At 51.3% G+C, this 23108-nt stretch overlaps 1 protein-coding gene across 3 annotated transcripts; it reads left to right on the plus strand.

The window, feature by feature from the left end:
* The first annotated feature begins 62 nt into the window (after window positions 1–62).
* Window positions 63–22701, plus strand: PHF10 (PHD finger protein 10). 3 transcript variants are annotated; one of them, XM_080805517.1, is made up of 12 exons: window positions 63–210; window positions 2190–2296; window positions 4459–4589; window positions 5219–5302; window positions 6232–6365; window positions 6463–6612; window positions 12724–12833; window positions 13817–13970; window positions 16346–16501; window positions 20862–20970; window positions 21259–21447; window positions 22484–22701. In XM_080805517.1, the coding sequence occupies exons 1-12, from the start codon at window positions 124–126 to the stop codon at window positions 22567–22569; spliced, it is 1497 nt and encodes a 498-aa protein (XP_080661643.1). In that variant the 5' UTR covers window positions 63–123; the 3' UTR covers window positions 22570–22701. The 3 variants fall into 3 exon arrangements, with proteins under 3 accessions (XP_080661643.1, XP_080661645.1, XP_080661644.1); XM_080805518.1 differs by having other exon boundaries at window positions 86–210; window positions 5225–5302; XM_080805519.1 differs by lacking the exon at window positions 4459–4589 and having other exon boundaries at window positions 80–210; window positions 5225–5302.
* The last annotated feature ends 407 nt before the right edge of the window (window positions 22702–23108 follow it).

The following is a 23108-nucleotide window of genomic DNA, read 5'->3' on the forward strand; positions in this document are numbered from 1 at the left end:
GAGGGGGCGGGGCCCGGGCGGCGAGCGGCCCGCGCGGCGGCGGCGGCGGCAGCGGCGGCGGCGGCGGCGGCCGGGACGAGGCGGCGGCGGCGGCGGCGGCGGCGGCGCGGGGCGCTCGGGCTGATGGCGGCGGCGGCCGGCCCCGGGGCGGCGCTGTCCCCGCGGCCGTGCGACAGTGACCCGGCCACCCCCGGAGCGCCGTCCCCGAAGGTGAGGAGCGGCGGCCGGCGCGGCGGGGACGGGACGGGGCCGCGGGGCGGGGCGGGGAGGCGGCGAGGCCGGGCCGCGGGGGGGGGTCCCCGCCGGGAAGAGCCGGAGGCCGCGGTTCCCCCCCCACCCCCCCTCGAGGTCGCCCGCGGGCCGCGGCCGGGCCCCTGAGGCGGCGGGGGCGGCCTGGTCCCGAGCACAGGGCGGGGTGCGCGTCGCCGGGGTTCGGAGCGCGCCTGGCGGAAGCGGCCCCCGGGCTGCGGCGTCCCGGCCGCGAGCGGGGAAAGCGGCCCCGAGGCTGCGGGGCGGCGCGGGACGGCGTTGGGTCGGTGGGAGCCCCGGTCGCCCGCGAACTTCGCTCGGGAACTGGCGCCGCACGCAGCAGCCCCGCGCCCCCCCGCCCCCCGCGCCGCCCTTCCGGGCGCTGAAGCGCGGGAGGCGCCGTGTCCCCGAGCTCAGGGCGCCGCGTGTCCGGCCGGAGGCGCCCGAGAGCAGCGGGGCCGCGCGGTCGGGGCCGCGGGGCCGAAGTGGGGCCCCCGGGAAGCGGCCGCGGCGGGGGGGCTGGGCTGGGCAGGGCGCGGGGGGGGCGCCTCGGGTCCCCGCAGGCCCCTGCACCGCGCGCCCGTGCGGGACGCGGCCTCTGAGCGCACGCGGGGCGCCGCCGGCGAAACTGCTGCGGCGCGTGCGAGGACTTTGCCTTTTAACTTTTTTGGAGCGATTCAAGGTTTAGGCGGGGCACGTGCGCTCGCGGCGGCGCAAAGTCCTTGAAACGCTCCGACGAGAGTCTCGGACCGAGGTCCCCGCGTCCGCTCAAAGCGAGTCGTCCCCGAGGCGCGGAGCGGGCGGCGCCGGCGGTGGGCTCTGGAGCCGCAGGTCCGCGCCCCCCCGGCTGCCCGCGCCGTGTCCGTGCGGGACCGAGCCGGGCAGTCGCCGTCCGAGCTCCTGGGGCGCAGCCGCTGCAGACGTCGCGGTCACGTCGCGGCCCACTTCAGGGGACACCGAATCGTCCGCTGGGCCTTGCGGGGCGCGCTTCCCCGCAGGGAGCTCCCCGCACCCGCACCCGCGTCCGCCGCGCCGCGTCTCCGGCTTCCGACAAGGAGAGGCCGTGGCCGGCCAGGCGCAGTGCCCGTGGGGACCCCGGCGGCTGCGGCGGGCGCGCCCGGGACCCGCCGGGGCGTCCAGCCCCTCCTCTTCGCTCTTCGGCGGGAGGCCCCCGGCCCTTAGCACATCCGCACCCGTCGCGCGAGGCCGCGCGTCCTTGGTTTGTTTAAGTGACTTCGTGAGCGTCTCAGCCACGGAGCCTTCCTGGCGGGACTGAGTCCGCTTCCCAGACGGCGGGCCTCGCGCACGGCCCGGATGCGGGCCCGGCGTGCGGTCTCGGGGCCTCGCGCCGAAGCTCGGCCTGAAAACGCTCCCCTTCGGCGGGGCGCGTGTCCTGCACAGATGGGTGACGCGTACGGGGACTCTTTCTGCGGAATTTTTGCAACGTGAGTCAGAAACAGGGAGCAGGGTGGACGGTAGCTTTTGGTCCTCGCGCGCTCTGGTCCCGCAGAGACAAAGCCTGAGCGCCCGTTAGGACCGGCCCGTCCCCCGGCCCCGGGCTGGGTCGGGGGCGGGCGGCCCGCAGCCGAAGGAGGGCTCGCGCGCGCTGCAGGGGCCAGCGATGCTGTGCGTGTGTAAAGCACGGGACGTTTTACCTGCAGTCGGCAAGAAACTGGAAGTAGACTTAGGTGTGCAGGTTAACTTAAAAATGCTCTCATTTTGGTTGTACTGGAGATCACTTTTATTTGTTTAGTTTTCTTCCAGGTCTTGCCGTAACAGATTCTTGACTCCTGTTAATTATAATGGAAAGTAAACATTTGTATAATCCGTTGTCCTTAAAAAGCCTTTAAGTGGCGCCTGTTAGCACGTCTGGGAAGATATATAATCACTCCTTATTTTTCTACTGTTTCTCTTACTTTTTGAATTTTTTAAATGTATAGGATGACACTGAAGATAACTCAAATGATGGGACCCAGCCATCCAAAAGGAGGCGAATGGGCTCAGGAGACAGCTGCAGGAGTTGTGAGACTTCGAGTCAAGACCTTGGGTACTGTCATTTCATTACTCAATAGTAGTTCTTGTGGCGTGTTTCACTGCGGTGCCCCCTCCTCCGCGGTGCCCCCTCCTCCCCGCCCCCGCACTGGCAAAGGTACTTACTAGAAAGTACGGTATTTTTGTCATGTCCTGTATATGACGCAACATTACTTTTGCTACTCCACGCAATTTAAACATGTTTTTATTGTGATGAAATACATGTATAAAACTCACCATCGTAGTGATGTTTGGGTGTGTCACTCAGTGGCACGGTTGCATCCAGCGTCCTTCAGCGGCCCCCTGCGCCCCTCTCTAATGCTTGTCTGTTGCACGGAAATGTGCTGGCCACGAAGCAGTGACCGTTGCCGATTCCCCCTTTCCCCAGCGCCTGGCAGCCACCATCTCCCTTGCTGACATTTTGGGTTTGCCTGTTGCAGGGCGCCTGGTGTAGATGGAATCCTACAGTACTTGTCCTTTTGTGTCTGGCTTCTTTCAGCATCATTTCTTGAAAGTTCATGTTGGAGGATGTGTCAGAATCTTCTTTCTCTTTAGGGCTGAACTGAGCTCCTTTGTGTGGACAGACCCCTCTTGTCTGTCCTTTCATCTGTGACGGACAGTGGGGTCGTTTCCCACTCGGCCTGCTGTGAACTGTGCTGCGGTGAACATTGGGGTGTCAATATGTGTTCAGTCCCTGTTTTCAGTTCCTTTGGGTGTATCCCTTGGAGACGAGCGCTGGGTCGTGTGGTAGTTCTGTGTCTAGCACTTGGAGGACCCACCAGACTGCTTTCCACAGTGGACACCTCATTTTCTGTTCGCAGCAACGGTGCAGTCTCCACCCTGTTGGTTCTGTCCCACTGTTTCTGTTAATGGCCCACCCTGTTGGTTCTGTCCCGCTGTTTCTGTTAATGGCCGTCCTACAGGGTGTGAGGCGGCAGGCAGCCCAGTGTCGTTTGCATTTGAATTTCTGTCATGGCCAGTGAAGTTGACCATCCTGTCCGTACTTATTTGTGGCTCTTGGTGGGTGGGGAGAGGAAATCGGAACCGAGTTGGGTTGTTTGCCCTGTTGGTGTTACGCAGTGGGAGGTTTTCATGCGTTCTGGCTGTTAACCTCTCACCAGATCTGCAATTCTTATTCCGTGGCCGCCTTTTCACTTTGTGGGGAGAGTCCTTTGAAGCACAAAATTTTTAATTTTGCGGAAGTTTAAATCATTTTTCTTTTGTTGCTCATGGTTTTGATGTCGTATCTAGAACCCGCTGCCAAATCTGAGATCGGGGAGAGTCACTGCTGTGTTTCCTAAGAGTTCTCTGGTCTGGTCCTTCTGTTGAGGTTGTTGATCTGTTTTTGAGTGTGATTGGAGGTCAGGGTCCAATTTCACACTTTTGCATTTGGATATCTAATTTCCCAGCACTGTTTTTGAGAAAACTCTACTATTTCGTCGTTACTTTTAATCGGATGCATAAAATAGCGTCCTTTTCTTGCCGCTGCGTCCCCTGGTGAGATTTAGAGGTTGGGTTGGCCAGGTCCGGAGCTCTGTCGCTGGCTGGTCAGGACTGGGACCGGTCCGCAGGGTTGGGACTGGTCCGCAGGGTTGGGACTGGGCACCTTCACACCAGGTCTGTTCTGTGTTTCTGGCCTTGTGGAGTTCGGGAGAAAAAACAGTTGTGGTTTATGGTTCAGCTCTTTGAGAAACAGGTTTCTGGAGTTCTGCTTTCTTAACTGTTTGACTCACTGAACAGCATGTGGGAAACGAGGGGGGACTTTGTACCTTGGGCGGGTGAAATAGCGGTGTGGGTGTGAAGCCCAAGAGAGGGAATTTGGAAGGAATGTCGCCACCATTTTGGCCTTGTAGACCTCTAACGCCACAGAATTCCTCCACAGCGGGCAGTGGTGAGCCTTGGTTCTTCGGGGCGTGTGCAAGTGTTCCGTGCACTCTTGTTCCGTTTCGCACACCGCTGGCTTCCTTTCCCTCTGCCTGTTCTGTGGTGTTCTTGGATGCACAAGACCGGGGGATCTTGTATGTATGGCAGAGTCGGAACACTGAATGAGAATTTAAATAATTAAAGTAGTTCTCTGAAATTCCTAAAAATAAAACTCAAAAATAGATCCTTAAAATAAAAATGAATAAAACTTAATAAAAGCCACATTTAAGGCATAATACGTATTTCTGTGCTTAGCTTTAGCTACTATCCAGCAGAAAATTTGATAGAGTACAAATGGCCGCCCGATGAAACAGGAGAATACTATATGCTTCAAGAGCAAGTCAGTGAATATTTGGGTGTGACCTCCTTTAAACGGAAATATCCAGGTATTAAGTCTAAGTTTATGTAACAGATTAAGCCTGACTTTCAACTACTAGTAATTGTTTTTGATAAGTTTTCAGCTTCTGAATCTTTGAGTATGGATCGTAGGTAATATATCGTACATTCTTCCGCCGGCTGACTTTCCTTTCTCCTGTCACCCAGTGCTTCTCTCCGCTCTCAGTTTGCTCTTATGCCTTATAAGTGGACTTAAAAGCACAACGTGGAAGGTCAATTTCCTGGGGAGAAGTCTTAGAAATAAGTCCTGTTATGGCCGAAAGGAGCAGGAGTTTGATTCTTTCCCGTTGCTCCCTGGCCTGAGCGAGGGAAGCAGCCACATGGGGCTGTGTCTGAATCTGAGAAAAGCTGTCTGTGCAGCTGAATCACTGTTCTTGCTTTGGGCTATTCTGTTTCCAACTTTAATTTAGCTTTTATTCCTTGAATTTGTAAGATTATTTGGGTGGTCTCTTTAGTAACCTTTGGAATATATAACACGCGGTACTTTTTTAAGTCCATAAAGAATTTAACTTTTTAAAAAATCTTAAAAAGGTTTCTGAGTTTTTAAAAGTTTTATAAATGCATAATGTTACAAATGCAAAAGACTATCTTTCATAGTCTTTTGTTCTTTTCTTTGGAGATTTAGAGCGACGAGATTTGTCCCATAAGGAGAAACTCTACCTGCGGGAGCTGAATGTCATCACGGAGACGCAGTGTACTCTAGGTAACAGAGGCTCTGAACGGGGATTCGGAAAGCTGGGTGTTTATGAGGAAATACTGGATGGGAGTTTGTCCTCTTTGCTAAAGTGTTTTACAAAATTAATGGCATAGATTGAACTATTTAAGTGCTAACTTGTTTATATTTGGTTTTTGTTAAAAAAAAAGGAGAATGACATAACAACATTTCATAGAAGTGGGGGGGGGGCATGCAAAATTTGTATGGTAGTTTTTACCAGTCTTGGTGTTTATCTCTTATGATGCACATTTTGCTCTGTTTTTTGTTCTGTGTGATTATCTCTGTGCTTTGTTGCCAGTTTTTCTTTCATAAACATTTTAATGCGCCGTGGCTACTTTTTAACGTAAAACCATGGTTGTTCATCACAACAGTTGGTCTGATGCGATGCTCTGACTTTTGAAAATGGCCTGTATGACTTGCATGTGTGCTGATGCTTCTTGTGGAGTGTGAATGGACTCCTTGTAATATTCCTAGTGTACTGAGTTTGAAGACTGAGTACTGCAAAACTAAGTACAAAAGACCAAGTACTGAAAAACTTGTTTCCTTCTAATATCCTCCCGTAGTTGAGGAGATTAGATTAGGGATGATCCGTAATCTTCAACGGCCTATAGTTAGGCTGCATCATTATTTAGCCATTGTTTTTAATAAAGGGTGTATGTTTGTAGTACGTTGAATCTTAAAAAAATGTGGTTGAAAAATTGATTTATTTTCCTTTGCAACTTGATGAGTTTCCTTTTTTAAGTGTTTGACTTTGTATTGTGAATATTGTTTTTTGTTTTTTTTTGAATGTATTACAGTATTTTCCCTTGACTACGGGAAGACTTGAAATGTTGATTAAAGAAAAAGCAAATTTTGAAAAGTAGTTTTGCTCACAGCCTTAAAAGAGCTTTTTTTAACCCTTGTTTGGTCTAAAATAGGTTTAACAGCATTGCGCAGCGATGAAGTGATTGATTTAATGATAAAAGAATATCCAGCCAAACATGCCGAGTACTCTGTTATTTTACAAGAGAAAGAGCGTCAGCGAATTACAGATCATTACAAAGAGTATTCTGTAAGTATTGAGGTGACTGGCACCTCTTACTGGGTTCGGGGAGAGTGACATTTCGCGGAGTCGTGTGTGACTTCCAACTGTAATATTTTTATTGCAGCAAATGCAGCAACAGAATACTCAGAAAGTCGAAGCCAGCAAAGTGCCTGAGTACATTAAGAAAGCTGCCAAAAAAGCAGCCGAATTTAACAGCAACTTAAACCGGGAGCGTATGGAGGAGCGAAGAGCCTACTTCGACTTGCAGACGCACGTAGGCCGCTTCCCTTCGTGACTCCCGAGCCTCCTCCGCGGTGCTGGCCGTGGCGGCGCGCGGCCTGCCTTGGGGCCCGGTGGTTGCGCTCCGGCCGCGCGTCCTTTCCCGCCCCGGGAGTTAGGACAGTTCACGACGTGCCTGTAGTACTCTGCCCGCTCCTGTGTGTGAGTGTGAGTGAGTGTGTGTGAGTGTGTGTGTGAGAGAGAGAGGAGGGAAGGACCTGAAGTACTGGGCCCGCTCCTGTGAGTGTGTGTGTGTGAGTGTGAGAATGTGAGTGTGTGGGTGAGTGTGTGAGTGAGAGTGAGTGTGTGTGTGTGTGTGTGTGTGTGTGTGTGAGAGAGAGAGGAGGGAAGGACCTGAAGTACTGGGCCCGCTCCTGTGAGTGTGTGTGTGAGTGTGAGAATGTGAGTGTGTGGGTGAGTGTGTGTGTGAGAGAGAGAGGAGGGAAGGACCTGAAGTACTGGGCCCGCTCCTGTGTGTGTGTGTGTGTGTGAGAGCAAGTGTCAGTGTGTGTGTGAGTGTGAGTGTGTGTGAGAGAGGAGGGAAGGACCTGTAGTACTGTGCCCGCTCCTGTGTGTGAGTGTGAGTGTGAGAGCGAGTGTCAGTGTGTGTGCGTGTGATGTGTGAGTGGGTGTGAGTGAGTGTGTGAGAGAGAGGAGGGAAGGACCTGAAGTACTGGGCCCGCTCCTGTGAGTGTGAGAATGTGAGTGTGTGAGTGAGAATGTGAGTGTGTGGGTGAGTGTGTGAGTGAGAGTGAGTGGGTGTGAGTGTGTGTGTGAGAGAGAGGAGGGAAGGACCTGAAGTACTGTGCCCGCTCCTGTGTGTGTGAGTGTGTGTGTGTGAGAATGTGAGTGTGTGGGTGAGTGTGTGAGTGAGAGTGAGTGTGTGTGAGTGTGTGTGTGAGAGAGAGGAGGGAAGGACCTGAAGTACTGGGCCCGCTCCTGTGAGTGTGAGAATGTGAGTGTGTGGGTGAGAGAATGTGAGTGTGTGGGTGAGTGTGTGAGTGAGAGTGAGTGTGTGTGAGTGTGTGTGTGAGAGAGAGGAGGGAAGGACCTGAAGTACTGGGCCCGCTCCTGTGAGTGTGTGTGTGTGAGAATGTGAGTGTGTGGGTGAGTGTGTGAGTGAGAGTGAGTGTGTGTGAGTGTGTGTGTGAGAGAGAGGAGGGAAGGACCTGAAGTACTGGGCCCGCTCCTGTGAGTGTGTGTGTGTGAGAATGTGAGTGTGTGGGTGAGTGTGTGAGTGAGAGTGAGTGTGTGTGAGTGTGTGTGTGAGAGAGAGGAGGGAAGGACCTGAAGTACTGGGCCCGCTCCTGTGAGTGTGAGAATGTGAGTGTGTGAGTGAGAGAATGTGAGTGTGTGGGTGAGTGTGTGAGTGAGAGTGAGTGTGTGTGAGTGTGTGTGTGAGAGAGAGGAGGGAAGGACCTGAAGTACTGGGCCCGCTCCTGTGAGTGTGTGTGTGTGAGAATGTGAGTGTGTGGGTGAGTGTGTGAGTGAGAGTGAGTGTGTGTGAGTGTGTGTGTGAGAGAGAGGAGGGAAGGACCTGAAGTACTGGGCCCGCTCCTGTGAGTGTGAGAATGTGAGTGTGTGAGTGAGAATGTGAGTGTGTGGGTGAGTGTGTGAGTGAGAGTGAGTGGGTGTGAGTGTGTGTGTGAGAGAGAGGAGGGAAGGACCTGAAGTACTGTGCCCGCTCCTGTGTGTGTGAGTGTGTGTGTGTGAGAGCAAGTGTCAGTGTGTGTGTGAGTGTGAGTGTGTGTGAGAGAGGAGGGAAGGACCTGTAGTACTGTGCCCGCTCCTGTGTGTGAGTGTGAGTGTGAGAGCGAGTGTCAGTGTGTGTGCGTGTGATGTGTGAGTGGGTGTGAGTGAGTGTGTGAGAGAGAGGAGGGAAGGACCTGAAGTACTGGGCCCGCTCCTGTGAGTGTGAGAATGTGAGTGTGTGAGTGAGAATGTGAGTGTGTGGGTGAGTGTGTGAGTGAGAGTGAGTGGGTGTGAGTGTGTGTGAGAGAGAGAGGAGGGAAGGACCTGAAGTACTGTGCCCGCTCCTGTGTGTGTGAGTGTGTGTGTGTGAGAATGTGAGTGTGTGGGTGAGTGTGTGAGTGAGAGTGAGTGTGTGTGAGTGTGTGTGTGAGAGAGAGGAGGGAAGGACCTGAAGTACTGGGCCCGCTCCTGTGAGTGTGTGTGTGTGAGAATGTGAGTGTGTGGGTGAGTGTGTGAGTGAGAGTGAGTGTGTGTGAGTGTGTGTGTGAGAGAGAGGAGGGAAGGACCTGAAGTACTGGGCCCGCTCCTGTGAGTGTGAGAATGTGAGTGTGTGAGTGAGAGAATGTGAGTGTGTGGGTGAGTGTGTGAGTGAGAGTGAGTGGGTGTGAGTGTGTGTGTGAGAGAGAGGAGGGAAGGACCTGAAGTACTGTGCCCGCTCCTGTGTGTGTGTGTGTGTGTGTGTGAGAGCAAGTGTCAGTGTGTGTGTGAGTGTGAGTGTGTGTGAGAGAGGAGGGAAGGACCTGTAGTACTGTGCCCGCTCCTGTGTGTGAGTGTGAGTGTGAGAGCGAGTGTCAGTGTGTGTGCGTGTGATGTGTGAGTGGGTGTGAGTGAGTGTGTGAGAGAGAGGAGGGAAGGACCTGAAGTACTGGGCCCGCTCCTGTGAGTGTGAGAATGTGAGTGTGTGTGAGAATGTGAGTGTGTGGGTGAGTGTGCGTGTGATGTGTGAGTGGGTGTGAGTGTGTGTGTGAGAGAGAGGAGGGAAGGACCTGAAGTACTGTGCCCGCTCCTGTGTGAGTGAGTGTGTGTGTGTGAGAATGTGAGTGTGTGGGTGAGTGTGTGAGTGAGAGTGAGTGTGTGTGAGTGTGTGTGTGAGAGAGAGGAGGGAAGGACCTGAAGTACTGGGCCCGCTCCTGTGAGTGTGAGAATGTGAGTGTGTGAGTGAGAGAATGTGAGTGTGTGGGTGAGTGTGTGGGTGAGTGTGTGAGTGAGAGTGAGTGTGTGTGAGTGTGTGTGTGAGAGAGAGGAGGGAAGGACCTGAAGTACTGGGCCCGCTCCTGTGAGTGTGTGTGTGTGAGAATGTGAGTGTGTGGGTGAGTGTGTGAGTGAGAGTGAGTGTGTGTGAGTGTGTGTGTGAGAGAGAGGAGGGAAGGACCTGAAGTACTGGGCCCGCTCCTGTGAGTGTGAGAATGTGAGTGTGTGAGTGAGAGAATGTGAGTGTGTGGGTGAGTGTGTGAGTGAGAGTGAGTGGGTGTGAGTGTGTGTGTGAGAGAGAGGAGGGAAGGACCTGAAGTACTGGGCCCGCTCCTGTGTGTGTGAGTGTGTGTGTGTGTGAGAGCAAGTGTCAGTGTGTGTGTGAGTGTGAGTGTGTGTGAGAGAGGAGGGAAGGACCTGTAGTACTGTGCCCGCTCCTGTGTGTGAGTGTGAGTGTGAGAGCGAGTGTCAGTGTGTGTGCGTGTGATGTGTGAGTGGGTGTGAGTGAGTGTGTGAGAGAGAGGAGGGAAGGACCTGAAGTACTGGGCCCGCTCCTGTGAGTGTGAGAATGTGAGTGTGTGAGTGAGAGAATGTGAGTGTGTGGGTGAGTGTGTGAGTGAGAGTGAGTGGGTGTGAGTGTGTGTGAGAGAGAGGAGGGAAGGACCTGAAGTACTGGGCCCGCTCCTGTGAGTGTGAGAATATGAGTGTGTGAGTGAGAGAATGTGAGTGTGTGGGTGAGTGTGTGAGTGAGAGTGAGTGTCAGTGTGAGTGTGTGTGAGAGAGAGGAGGGAAGGACCTGAAGTACTGGGCCCGCTCCTGTGAGTGTGTGTGTGTGAGAATGTGAGTGTGTGGGTGAGTGTGTGAGTGAGAGTGAGTGTGTGTGAGTGTGTGTGTGAGAGAGAGGAGGGAAGGACCTGAAGTACTGGGCCCGCTCCTGTGAGTGTGTGTGTGTGAGAATGTGAGTGTGTGGGTGAGTGTGTGAGTGAGAGTGAGTGTGTGTGAGTGTGTGTGTGAGAGAGAGGAGGGAAGGACCTGAAGTACTGGGCCCGCTCCTGTGAGTGTGAGAATGTGAGTGTGTGAGTGAGAGAATGTGAGTGTGTGGGTGAGTGAGTGAGAGTGAGTGGGTGTGAGTGTGTGTGTGAGAGAGAGGAGGGAAGGACCTGAAGTACTGTGCCCGCTCCTGTGTGAGTGAGTGTGTGTGTGTGAGAATGTGAGTGTGTGGGTGAGTGTGTGAGTGAGAGTGAGTGTGTGTGAGTGTGTGTGTGAGAGAGAGGAGGGAAGGACCTGAAGTACTGGGCCCGCTCCTGTGAGTGTGAGAATGTGAGTGTGTGAGTGAGAGAATGTGAGTGTGTGGGTGAGTGTGTGGGTGAGTGTGTGAGTGAGAGTGAGTGTGTGTGAGTGTGTGTGTGAGAGAGAGGAGGGAAGGACCTGAAGTACTGGGCCCGCTCCTGTGAGTGTGTGTGTGTGAGAATGTGAGTGTGTGGGTGAGTGTGTGAGTGAGAGTGAGTGTGTGTGAGTGTGTGTGTGAGAGAGAGGAGGGAAGGACCTGAAGTACTGGGCCCGCTCCTGTGAGTGTGAGAATGTGAGTGTGTGAGTGAGAGAATGTGAGTGTGTGGGTGAGTGTGTGAGTGAGAGTGAGTGGGTGTGAGTGTGTGTGTGAGAGAGAGGAGGGAAGGACCTGAAGTACTGGGCCCGCTCCTGTGTGTGTGAGTGTGTGTGTGTGTGAGAGCAAGTGTCAGTGTGTGTGTGAGTGTGAGTGTGTGTGAGAGAGGAGGGAAGGACCTGTAGTACTGTGCCCGCTCCTGTGTGTGAGTGTGAGTGTGAGAGCGAGTGTCAGTGTGTGTGCGTGTGATGTGTGAGTGGGTGTGAGTGAGTGTGTGAGAGAGAGGAGGGAAGGACCTGAAGTACTGGGCCCGCTCCTGTGAGTGTGAGAATGTGAGTGTGTGAGTGAGAGAATGTGAGTGTGTGGGTGAGTGTGTGAGTGAGAGTGAGTGGGTGTGAGTGTGTGTGAGAGAGAGGAGGGAAGGACCTGAAGTACTGGGCCCGCTCCTGTGAGTGTGAGAATATGAGTGTGTGAGTGAGAGAATGTGAGTGTGTGGGTGAGTGTGTGAGTGAGAGTGAGTGTCAGTGTGAGTGTGTGTGAGAGAGAGGAGGGAAGGACCTGAAGTACTGGGCCCGCTCCTGTGAGTGTGTGTGTGTGAGAATGTGAGTGTGTGGGTGAGTGTGTGAGTGAGAGTGAGTGTGTGTGAGTGTGTGTGTGAGAGAGAGGAGGGAAGGACCTGAAGTACTGGGCCCGCTCCTGTGAGTGTGAGAATGTGAGTGTGTGAGTGAGAGAATGTGAGTGTGTGGGTGAGTGAGTGAGAGTGAGTGGGTGTGAGTGTGTGTGTGAGAGAGAGGAGGGAAGGACCTGAAGTACTGTGCCCGCTCGTGTGTGTGTGTGTGTGTGTGTGAGAGCAAGTGTCAGTGTGTGTGTGTGTGAGTGTGTGAGAGAGAGGAGGGAAGGACCTGAAGTACTGGGCCCGCTCCTGTGAGTGTGAGAATATGAGTGTGTGAGTGAGAGAATGTGAGTGTGTGGGTGAGTGTGTGAGAGTGAGTGTCAGTGTGAGTGTGTGTGAGAGAGAGGAGGGAAGGACCTGAAGTACTGGGCCCGCTCCTGTGAGTGTGAGAATGTGAGTGTGTGAGTGAGAGAATGTGAGTGTGTGGGTGAGTGTGTGAGTGAGAGTGAGTGGGTGTGAGTGTGTGTGAGAGAGAGGAGGGAAGGACCTGAAGTACTGGGCCCGCTCCTGTGTGTGAGTGTGTGAGAGCGAGTGTCAGTGTGTGTGTGAGTGAGTGTGTGTGAGAGAGAGAGAGAGGAGGGAGGGACGTGCCTTCTGCGCGGAGGCGATGCTCTGCGGCTTGTCCCAGAGGCTCTTGCGCGGCCGCCACCTCCGTGCCGCGGGCGAGGACGTGCGTGCGTGGCCCCGCCCCCCCCCCCCGCCCCCCCCCCCCTCTCTCCGGGGCGCAGGCGCAGCGCGTCCTGGGCTGCGACTGCTGCGACGAGCCGCGTTCGGCTTCCTGCACGGCGGGAAACCCTGTCCTGGGGGCGCGGCGGGGGCCGGGGCGGCGCTCCTAAGGCCTCGGCTCCCGGGGGCCGCAGCGTCGGCTTCTCTTCGCCCTGCCGCAGGTCATCCAGGTGCCGCAGGGGAGGTACAGAGTGCTGCCGACCGAGCGGACCAGGGTCAGCTCCTACCCCGTGGCCCTCATCCCCGGGCAGTTTCAGGAGTACTACAAGAGGTACTGCCCGCCTTCGGGGCGCTACTGTGGCGGGTCGCGCGGCACGGCCGTCCGGGGCCCTTGCGTCCAGAACGCTCTCCGCCGCGGCCCGCGGGGGGCACGGAGGCGGGGGCAGAGCGGCCGCCCGCCGGCCGCCACCACCTGCCCGGCCCCGCCCCGGCCGCTGCTGCGCGCGCCCGACCGGCCGGAGCCGCAGCCCGGGCCGGCGGGGCCTCTTGTTGGAAAGTCCGGGCGTTCACGTCCGCTCCCCCCGCTGTCCTCGCTGCGGAGACTGTCCCCGGGGACCGCGTGTGGGACGGACTGTAGAAGACCAGCTTTCGGCCACGGGCCGGCGGACGGTTCAGAGCGACGTCCAGGCCGGCCGGCCGCTTCTCGCCGTGTCTGCTGGGGCGGTGCTGACCGCGGGTCTCGGTGTGGGCGGGGCGCGGGGCCGGGGTGGCCTGGGGCCGGGGTGGCCTGCGGCCGGGGTGGCCTGCGGCCGGGGTGGCCTGCGGCCGGGAGCGACACGACGGGGCCCCCGGTGTGCGCCCTGCTGAGCTCCCGCGTCCGACACAGGCTCCGTGGGGCTCCTGGGCGGCGGGTGGACGGCGCGCCGGCCCGCGCGGGGCCGCAGGGGTGACTCGGGGGGGGTCCTGGGGCGCCCGGGCCGCCCGGCCCCCCGGCCCCCCGTGCACGGCCCTTACTGCCGCAGTTCCCGCTTCAGCCCGCGGCCCGCCCTCCCCTGTCCTTGGTTGAGGAGGAAGGAGAGGGACGTGACCTTCTGGTTGTGAGAATCCCGTCCCCGTGTGACCCCCTCCGCCGCTGCAGCGGCGCCTGAGCGTCTGTTGACTCCTCCTCCTCCCTCGGTGCAAAGGGAAACCGCCTCGCTGGGTCCGTAGTCGCTCTCCAGAGGCGGCCGGGCCCCGCCGGGGCCGCGGTCGAAGCGCCGCATCCGCGCTCCTCTGCTCGCCCCCGGCCACTGACCTCGCCTCTCTGAGCCGCAGGTACTCCCCGGACGAGCTGCGGTACCTGCCGCTCAACACCGCGCTCTACGAGCCCCCGCTGGACCCCGAGCTGCCGGCCCTCGACAGCGACGGCGACTCGGACGAGGCCGAGGACGGCCGGGGCGACGAGAAACGGAAGCACAAGGGGACTTCGGTAGGAGCGCTGGCCCCAGCGGGCGCCGTCCCCTCCCCCCAGGGTTTGCCGATCGCTTTCCCAGATTTGAATGCGACACGTGTCGCCTCCCTCTTTTCGAAAAAGGGCAGTTGCTATGATTTCAGGGACCTGTCGTGTGCAGGTGTAGACGGGCTATGGGCGGCCTTTGGTAAGTTTTGTTTTTCAAGTTGCCTTTCAGGCTCTCAGGCGGTTCCGAAAGGGCGCCCGGCGAGAGTTCGCGGTCCTGTATCGAACCGTCTTGCTCTCGGGAGTGCGCTCGCGTGTGTTCTGTTGCTTCGTTTTTTTAAACAATGTTCTTCTTATTTATTTGAGAGGGAGGCAGGTACAGTGACAGCGCAAGCAGGGAGGACAGGGAGGGTCAGGCTCCCTGCTGGGCCGGGTCTCCCCACTCCGGGCTTGGTCCCGGGACCTTGGCATCTTAGCCAAGGGCGGACGCTTCGCCCACTGAGGCACCCCATCCTACTGCTTAATTAATAACTTAGATGTCCTATAGGAAAGCCTGAAGGTGTTATTGCGTAGGTTTCCTTGTACGACTGTGTTTTTCTTTTTAAAGCAAAATGCGGTGGCATGACTGGGGAGAGTCGGTGTGCTTGGTGGAGGGTGAAGGAGAGCAGAGGATTTCGGTTGGCGGGACGCGGTGCGACGGCGGCTCTGGCCGCTTTAAACCCTCGTTGCAGCCGGCCTGGCCTGCACCCGAGCGTGGGCTCCGTTAGACGGGCGGGACATTTTTTGTCAGCAGCAGCTTCTAAAACATTTGATGATACGTGTCACATAAAATGAGATGCTCTTCAAGTATTAAAGTGATGGTACCACTTTTTTCCTGTCTTATTGGTAAAAAGGGAGCTGCAGTGGGAGTAGGATATATTGAGGTTGACTTTTCCTCACTCTGCCTGTAGTAGTCTCTGGGGCGCCTGGGGGGCTTCGTGGGTGAAGCCTCTGCCTTCAGGTCATGATCTCAGGGTCCTGGGATCGAGCCCCGCGTCGGGCTCTCTGCTCAGCGGGGAGCCTGCTTCCCCCTCTCTCTGCCTGCCTCTCTGCCTACTTGTCGTCTCTCTTTCTCTGTCAAATAAATAAATATAATCTTTGAAAAAAAATAAAGTAATCCAACATTCCAGGAGAGCATTTAACAGTTTATACCAAGATTTTTAACTTCCACAGAATTTGACCTAGCAAATATACTAACAGAATTTACCTGAAGGACAAAATTTAACCAAGCAAAACATGGCCATTGTAGTGTTAACAGTATTTTTTATAATGGAAATTAGGAATAAATTTAATGTTCATAAATTTAAGGTGATATATTACATTTACATGACAGAAGTGAAGTTCAAAGAATGTATAGTGATGTGGTAAAATGCACATAATGCTTAAAACAGTTGAAAAACCCATGCACACATGCTCAGTGTAATCCAGTGTGTGTGTGTGTGTGTCTTTAAGATCATATTTAACGACTTATTTATTTTAGTGGAGTGGGGGAGGGGCAGAAGGAGAGAGAGAGAGAAGCTTAAACAGACTCTGCACTGAGCGTGGAGCCTGACGTGGGGCTCGATCTCACAACTCTGACCTCAGCCGAAACCAAGAGTCAGTCGCTTAACTGACTGAGCCACCCAGGTGCCCCACCAGTTTTGTGTTCTAATAAAATGAGGGATACGTGTAGATGGGGTATGTGTTTGTGTGAATGTGTGAATCTGGGTATTTGTATGCAGACACACAACTGAAAAGAGATGCATTCATGTTTCCAGTGGTTGTGTCCGAATGTGTATCAGAGTAGTTATGGATAACCTAATTTTCTCACTTACAATTTTCATAATTTATATGAACATAGCATTTTTATTTAACTAGAAAATTTTAAATTAATAGACGAAGAATTCAGTGATGAGATATCGAAGTGCTAAACTTTGAACATATAAAGTACGTCAGATACTGTCATAAGGGCTCGGTGACACTGGTGCTTGCGTGGGATACAAGAGGGAGCTTGAAGAACCCGTGACACTTACTACTCAGGAAGAATACCCACACTTATCTAAGACAGTGTACTTTTTAAGCAGTTTTTTGGTCTGAAACAAACAATGCCCCCCGTGGTTGAAGCACCAAAGCCGACAGTCCTGTCGTGTTACGTCAGGCGACGGTGCGTTAAGGTACTGGCTGGTGTGAGTGGAGTGAGCTCTGTGCTCTCACGTACTCATAAGGCAGGTAGGTGACTTTTAACACGACTTCTTTCAGTCTGCGCTGGAAAAAGCTTTTTCTATTTAGCTATCTTTTTTATTTTTAGATTGATGGAACTTTAAAACTTTTTACAAATCACAGTCCAGTCTGTGAATTCCAAGGAATCTGTTTGTGTTTCTGACCTCCAGGACAGCTCCTCCGGCAACGTGTCTGAGGGGGAAGGCCTTCCCGACGGCCAGGAGGAGGCTTTCCAGGGAAGACAGAGATCCAAGGACAAAGCTGCTACTCCAAGAAAAGACGCTTCCAAACGTTCTGTACTGTCCAAGTCAGTCCCTGGGTACAAGGTAGAAGAAAAAAGCCCCTGACTCTGCTTCCTTCCTGACCAGCCTCTTTCCCCGACATAGTTTTAACTCTGACCTCCAGAGCGGGGAGCTCTGCCTGCCGCCCCCCACTCGCTGTTCTGTGGTGTGTGCCCTCTGTCGGCTGCCTTCTCTTCTGCTTTCTTTTCTTGGTGGCTTTGCTGTCACTTTGGCCTCTGGTTCAGCTTCTGTTTCTGGAGATGTACAATTTATAAGAAAATCCTTTTTTGTCTTTTAAACAATAACCAGGCAAGTATGGGTTTTTTAAAAAATTTATTTCGTAGGCAGAACTTTATAGTTTGTTTCCTTGGAGTAAAGATCGTAATTACCTGACGTCTAAAACATCCTAGTGTCGAGTAGAGCTGAGCTGTGAGGGATGGGCAGATGGGCTCTTAGAATAAGCTGCCTCTTCTGGAAGGAGATCTGGGTTTAATCCAACGATTATTTGATCCGTTGGCCAAATTTAGCTGACTCTGCGATGGAAAGTAGTACAACCCGTTGTTTACATTGTGGTGATTTTTAGCCTAGCCTTGACAAATAGCGTCTCTAACTCTAGCACCGGGATGTAGGCATCATTTAGTGACCTAACCTGGCTCAGAGTAAGGCTGTGTGCTCTCAGCCGTGTTTCTGTCAGCGTCTTCCCCGTCAGAAGGCTAGGTGAGCGGTGAGTAGCCTTACCCCCCTGCCTGGGGGTTTTGGAACATCCTGGAAGAGGTGACATCAGCTGCACAGTTTTATGTTCTGGACAGTCATGGTAACGTAGACCATTCATACAGTCCGGATTCTATCAGATGATGCCTTTTGTTGTGGTTATGAAGGTGTTTTGAAGGAGCGTCGTAGCGTAAGGCGAGGGAGCGGTTTGCTGAGTGGGACTGTTGACCCATCTGGTCGTGTGTCAGGATTCGGGTCGCGGCGGATGATCTCGAGGAACAGGTGCGTGCGGGCTGCCGGCCGACTTCTCGTCCCCAGCCGGGCCCTTCTCGCAGTCTGCTTGCCTTTCTTTTCCTGAAGTAAACAAAGCAACTTAGCAAATTAGTGCATTTAATCCATATTTAGTTTGAAGATGCCTTTATATAATCAGTTTAAAAATACATGTTTTTTCAGCCTGTGGCAAGCAAATCTTAAGCTTCGTTTGGCAAAGGCCGGCTTCCAGGGATGGCTTCGATAGGCTGCAGCCGTGTGACTTTATACTTGTTTTTACATGGATAGCTTGCCTAATTTTTTAAATGTAAAAGCTGTAAATTAATGCTTCATAATTGAAAGCAAACGAAGCCCAAAGAGTCAGTCTTGGAAAGCCAGCCTGCCGTGCGCCGCAGAGGGCACTGCCCGTCTTCAGCCGGGAGCGGCAGCTCGAGCACTGAGCACGGAGGAGACCGTTCACCACAAGCCTGGGTTCATCATGGGTTCGGAGGGGAGAGTGGTGAGGTAGATGTTTTAATAGAGGCTGAAAATGAAGAATTATTCCACAGTATCATTGATTTAATCTAGAAGAAATCCTATAGATGAACCTAAATTGATATTACTCAAAGGAGTGTGATATGCAAAATACACATTTTATAATTTCTGTGAACATTTTTAGCACCTAAAAATGTTTCAGGTGTTTCAAAGTTTGGAACAACCGGTATCTAGACTTAATACATTAATATGAACATGTTTGTTAAAAGTAACCTCTCTATGAAAAATATTAATAAGCCAAGATGTGCCTAAATATTCGGGTGCTGACAAGCTGAAGGTCATATATGTAAATATGTTGGAGTTACGAGAAATGATGACATAACTGATGTCTTGCTTAATAAGATTCACTAGTGCTTGCCCTTAATTTGTAGGACAGTATTGTTTAGGTTACATTAACCTGCAGTTAAAGCATAATTGTTAGGATTCAGGCCTATGTGACAAGTTTATAATTAAAATCTATACTATATTAGTGTTACCGTGAAAGTCTCCCTTATCTTTGGTGCTTTCCCAGGCAGGAAAGTCAGTGTATTGTGAGCCTTTTGTTGGAGATGCTGAGAACCATTAGGATGAGTATTCTAATTTTCTTGTCAATAGTGAAGCTTTGATGTTGTTGCAGTTACTGGAGGTGGAACAGTCAGGCGTAGGGTCTGCGCCATCGGTCGTCGCGGGAGTCCTGCGCACGGTCCCCTTCCTCCTCCATCGGAGGAGTCTCCTTCAGAGACTAGCTTCCCGGCTGGCGGTCCTGGGTGTGAGCAGGGTGGCTTCTCAGAGAGCTCAGAGCGCTTGAGTGAGCAAGGAATTGCCATAGGAAAGGCTACAAAGCTCTTTCTCTCTTCCTCTCTCCCTTCTCCACCCCTGTCACTCCCTCTTCTCATCAAGATGAAGACTGTTGGGTAAGAAAAATTTTAAGTGGCTTAACAGAATATTACGATTTTAAGCTTAGAAGTAAACCTAGAATTTTCTTGGTGTCCCTTTTTTATCATAGGTGTTTAATGTATATTTTAATGGCTGTAGAACTTGAATTGCTCTAGAATGTGAATGACTGGCTTGTGTTTGATTCCTTTTTGACTTTTGTAAAGGATCTCCTATAAGGAGTTCTTTTAGAATTTAATCCTGTGTAGTTACGTCCCTGACTTGAGTGAGAGACATTCAAATACTTGGTATGCCAGTATCTAACTTCAACTGCAAGTATTGAATAAGTGTATCTTGTACCTTCAGTGCAGGTGCCAGAGCCAAAAGAGAGTTCTTATTTTGGTGTATTGAGAGAGAGCTTTCTGCTGTATATTATGGCAGTTACAGGTGTGGTCACCACCGGGTCAGAACTTGGATCATAGAAGTGCACTTCTGGGTGTTTCGTATTCAGGTGTAGGAAACACAGAGAGAACCTCCTGCTTAGAACGTAGCAGCAGCAGTGGAGGGTGACTGCCCTGTGAGACGCACCCGGTGTGAGCATGTGACGCGATCCTTCTGTTGGGGGAGCAGGGTGTATGGACACACATACAGGAGATGTAGAATAGTTAACGGTAAAGTTCTATATGTATGTTTTAACTTCCATGATATTTATTATTTTGTAGAGACATTTGTGATTGTTTAGAGTTATTGTTTTTATTATATTTATGTATAAGGTTGCCTTTTTTTAAATAAATAAGCCAAAAATTATTTTTGAATGCCTCTGTCATCTTTTGCAAAGAAAGACAATTTAAAACATAAAAAATTTAAAGAATTAAGAACAAATTGTTTAGGCCTAACAGGTTTTGAAGGTGGCAGGGAGACATTTCAAAGCTGGAAAGCTGTATACGAAGTTGGAGTTTCCTTGAGGCTCCTCTGTTTTGGTAACTTAGGAGAGGGACATAGAAGATGCGTTTGGCGGGGTTGGAATAAAACAGAGGCCGCAGTCCTGCTGAAGAGCATCTCCCCGCGGGTCATGTGCGCACACCGGCCGGCCCGTCTCCTGCTTGGCCCACGCGTGCTCTTCCTTCTCTGCCTCCGTCACTTATGTGTTCAAGTAGCGTGAATGAACGTCGTCTCCCTGTGGTCAGAGCTGTGGTGTTTGTATGTTCTCCCTCCCCGACGACTGTAGGGGCCCCGCATCTTTTCTTCTTTATCCTTTCCAGTGTGTTGCTCAGTGTTTTTTGAAAGCCCAAGTACTTTCATCGGACTGAGCGAGGCTTTAAGCCGCACAGCGAACGGTGCTCGGGAATATGAGGGTGACTGTAATTGTTTTTAAGTGGTTTTTTTTTTTTTTTTTTTTTGGCTTGTCTGAAAACTTACTTTCCTCTTTTATGTTTTGTATCTCATGTGGAATGCTTTCTCCCTAAGCATAGGCTCTTTTATTATCAGATATGCAAAGGAAATAATCATAGCTTGGTTTCCAGAAACATTTATGCCCATGACAACGTATGGATGAGACATCTTTCAATTAAAAATGTTAAAACATTGATTCTTGTAACTTAGATTTTATAGATCTGTTTTTACAACTTCGGAAAATAGTCCGTTTTTAAACAAGACCAGTGTGTAAGCTGCTTCACACAGAGCCTTCCGTGTTTCAGTAAGCCTGACTGTACACGTAACGGTCATTAGGTACCTGGATTTCCTCTTCCCGTTAATAGAGCAATTTTTTGTTGTAGTCTTCCCTTCTGGTTCACGCAGGGAGTGTAGAATGCTACATTTAATCCTAACACGAGATCACGTTGTTGACAGAATTTTTAAGAGAGACCTGAGGCTTTAGTCAGTGGCCGTTGTCTGCTGAGAGCCAGCTCTCAAGTTAGGCCCTTCCAAAAGGTCCTCATCAGCACGTTAGCCAAGAGGAGAGATAAGGCAGTGACAATTCCTTATGAACCCACAGTAAGTTCTTCTGGCATGAATTTATAGCCCTCTTCTACCCTTCCAGCCAAAGGTCATTCCAAATGCTCTATGTGGAATTTGTCTGAAGGGTAAGGAGTCCAGCAAGAAAGGGAAGGCCGAATCACTCATACACTGCTCCCAGTGTGACAATAGTGGTGAGTACCGACCTGTCTTCTTCACATTGTAACCACCCTATTCGTTGCTTCAAAAACCAGGATTTTTAGTTGTCAGCTAGACCTGAATCAAAGAATCGTCAAATATATAGGGTAACTTGTGAGGCATAGAGAAGCCGCCCATGTACTTTTCTCTATTTCTTGTGTTTTCATTTCTTTGGTGATTAAACATTGCAGCCATTCTCGTGAACTTGAAGCAAACTAGCATTTTATTATGCCGTATTAAGTTCAAAATTCTTTTGTGAAATACTAATGTTGGTTTTGGTTTAGGCCATCCTTCTTGCCTGGATATGACCATGGAGCTTGTTTCTATGATTAAGACCTACCCATGGCAATGTATGGAATGTAAAACTTGCATTATATGTGGACAACCCCACCATGAAGAAGAAATGATGTTCTGTGATGTGTGTGACAGAGGGTATCACACTTTCTGTGTGGGCCTTGGTGCTATTCCGTCAGGTAAAGACTGAAACAAGGAGGAACATTATCTTTGAGTGGAGGGACTCTCCCAGCCTTTTTTTTAAAGGCTCCGCATAAACACCATAAAGATCCTTCTGTTCGTAAGAAGTGACCAAAGCTGTGATTGTCCAGATAGCGCCCACCTGCTTTTCTTCGCTGGGTAATCCAAGTAAAAAACGGGATGTCCATCCAGGTGCTGGAAGCAGAGTTCACTGTAGAGTGAACTCATGTCTTTCTGCTGAAAGAACTAAAAGCAAGAGCATCAATTTGTTTCAAAGCCTTGATTTTATTTTTAGCTCATCTAGTCAGAAACGTAACAAAAACGACTGCTATGCCTTTGTAAATATTAAACCAGATTTCTATAAAATGAGGCAGCATGACAATTCCAGACAACTTTGGAATGAACACAGAGTTGGAGAATAAATCACAGTAATTGGACTAATATATTACACATAATTGTGTAAATTTAGAACTTATTTGCATAGCTAACACTGTAATATTTTTATAAAATACATGCCTAGAGCTAAGTTTCCTGGGAACCATTAAGCAGGCGACTTGAAGTTCTGTCGTGACTCAACCGGGAGTACGCGGCACAGCTCATCCCTGGTCAGCTTAAAGTGCTGTGTGTCTGGTGCGTGCCTGGCCTCGGGGCGGCCACTGGGCAGCAGAGAGAAAGGCTGACAAGGCAAACTCTGTAACAGGTTTTATCTGAGGATTTCTGTATTGAACTGTGAAGTAGGATAGTGTTTGGATTTCAGAAAGGATTGTAGAAACTTTTTAAAATCAGTATCCCTGTAGAGAATCCCCACCGCGCCCCCCCTCCCCCGCCGCCCGGCACTGAATTTCACATGGTACTGATTATACTAACGAAGGGAAGTTTACATTTTTCTCCTTAGGAAACTCGTTAGTGTCCTTCATGTCACAAATCCGCAGAGAAGTATCTCTAGTGATAGTTAAGAAAGGAGAGCCAAATGGGTTTAAAATTCAGTCCTAAAGAATTAAATTTCATACTATTAACTAACAATTTTTCTCCTAGGTCGCTGGATTTGTGACTGTTGTCAGCGAGCCCCCCCAACACCCAGGAAAGTGGGCAGAAGGGGGAAAAACAGCAAAGAGGGATAAAATAAAATAGTTTTTTGACCCCAATATTGTAATATGGATTTAAATGAAATATTTGGTGCCAACTTATTTACATTCTCAATTTTATGCTAATAAAAGATTTCTGAAATTAACTATGTGCTTAAAATCTGCAAGTTGATTTATTTGTCATAAACCACTTTTACCCTTAAAGCCAATTTCAAGTAGAGAAATAATCATTTTCCCAAAGTGTTTTTTAATCTCTTTAGTACTTTGGCTCTATCCAGAAATTCAGTCGGAAATTAATATTAGACAACTTAATTGAAATACTGAACTGTTCCTCCACTGACCTGAAAGGGACTAGTATTTGCATGAAACTTTCTTAATCTGTATTGTTTCTGGCCTATTGTGGGTAGCATAACAGTTATTTAACGATGGAAGAATTTTAATTACGGGCAGCCCACGGTGAGAAATACAAGTGACCAGATGGTCCCCGGTGCAGCTGGTGCAGGCAGGACCTGGGTCTGCCTGGAAGCCTGTCAGGAGAGGCTGCTCCCGTGACCTCGGGAGCACCTTCCAGCCTT

This window comes from Martes martes (genome assembly GCF_963455335.1).
Source record: "Martes martes genome assembly, chromosome: 6".
NCBI classification, from domain to species: domain Eukaryota; kingdom Metazoa; phylum Chordata; class Mammalia; order Carnivora; family Mustelidae; genus Martes; species Martes martes.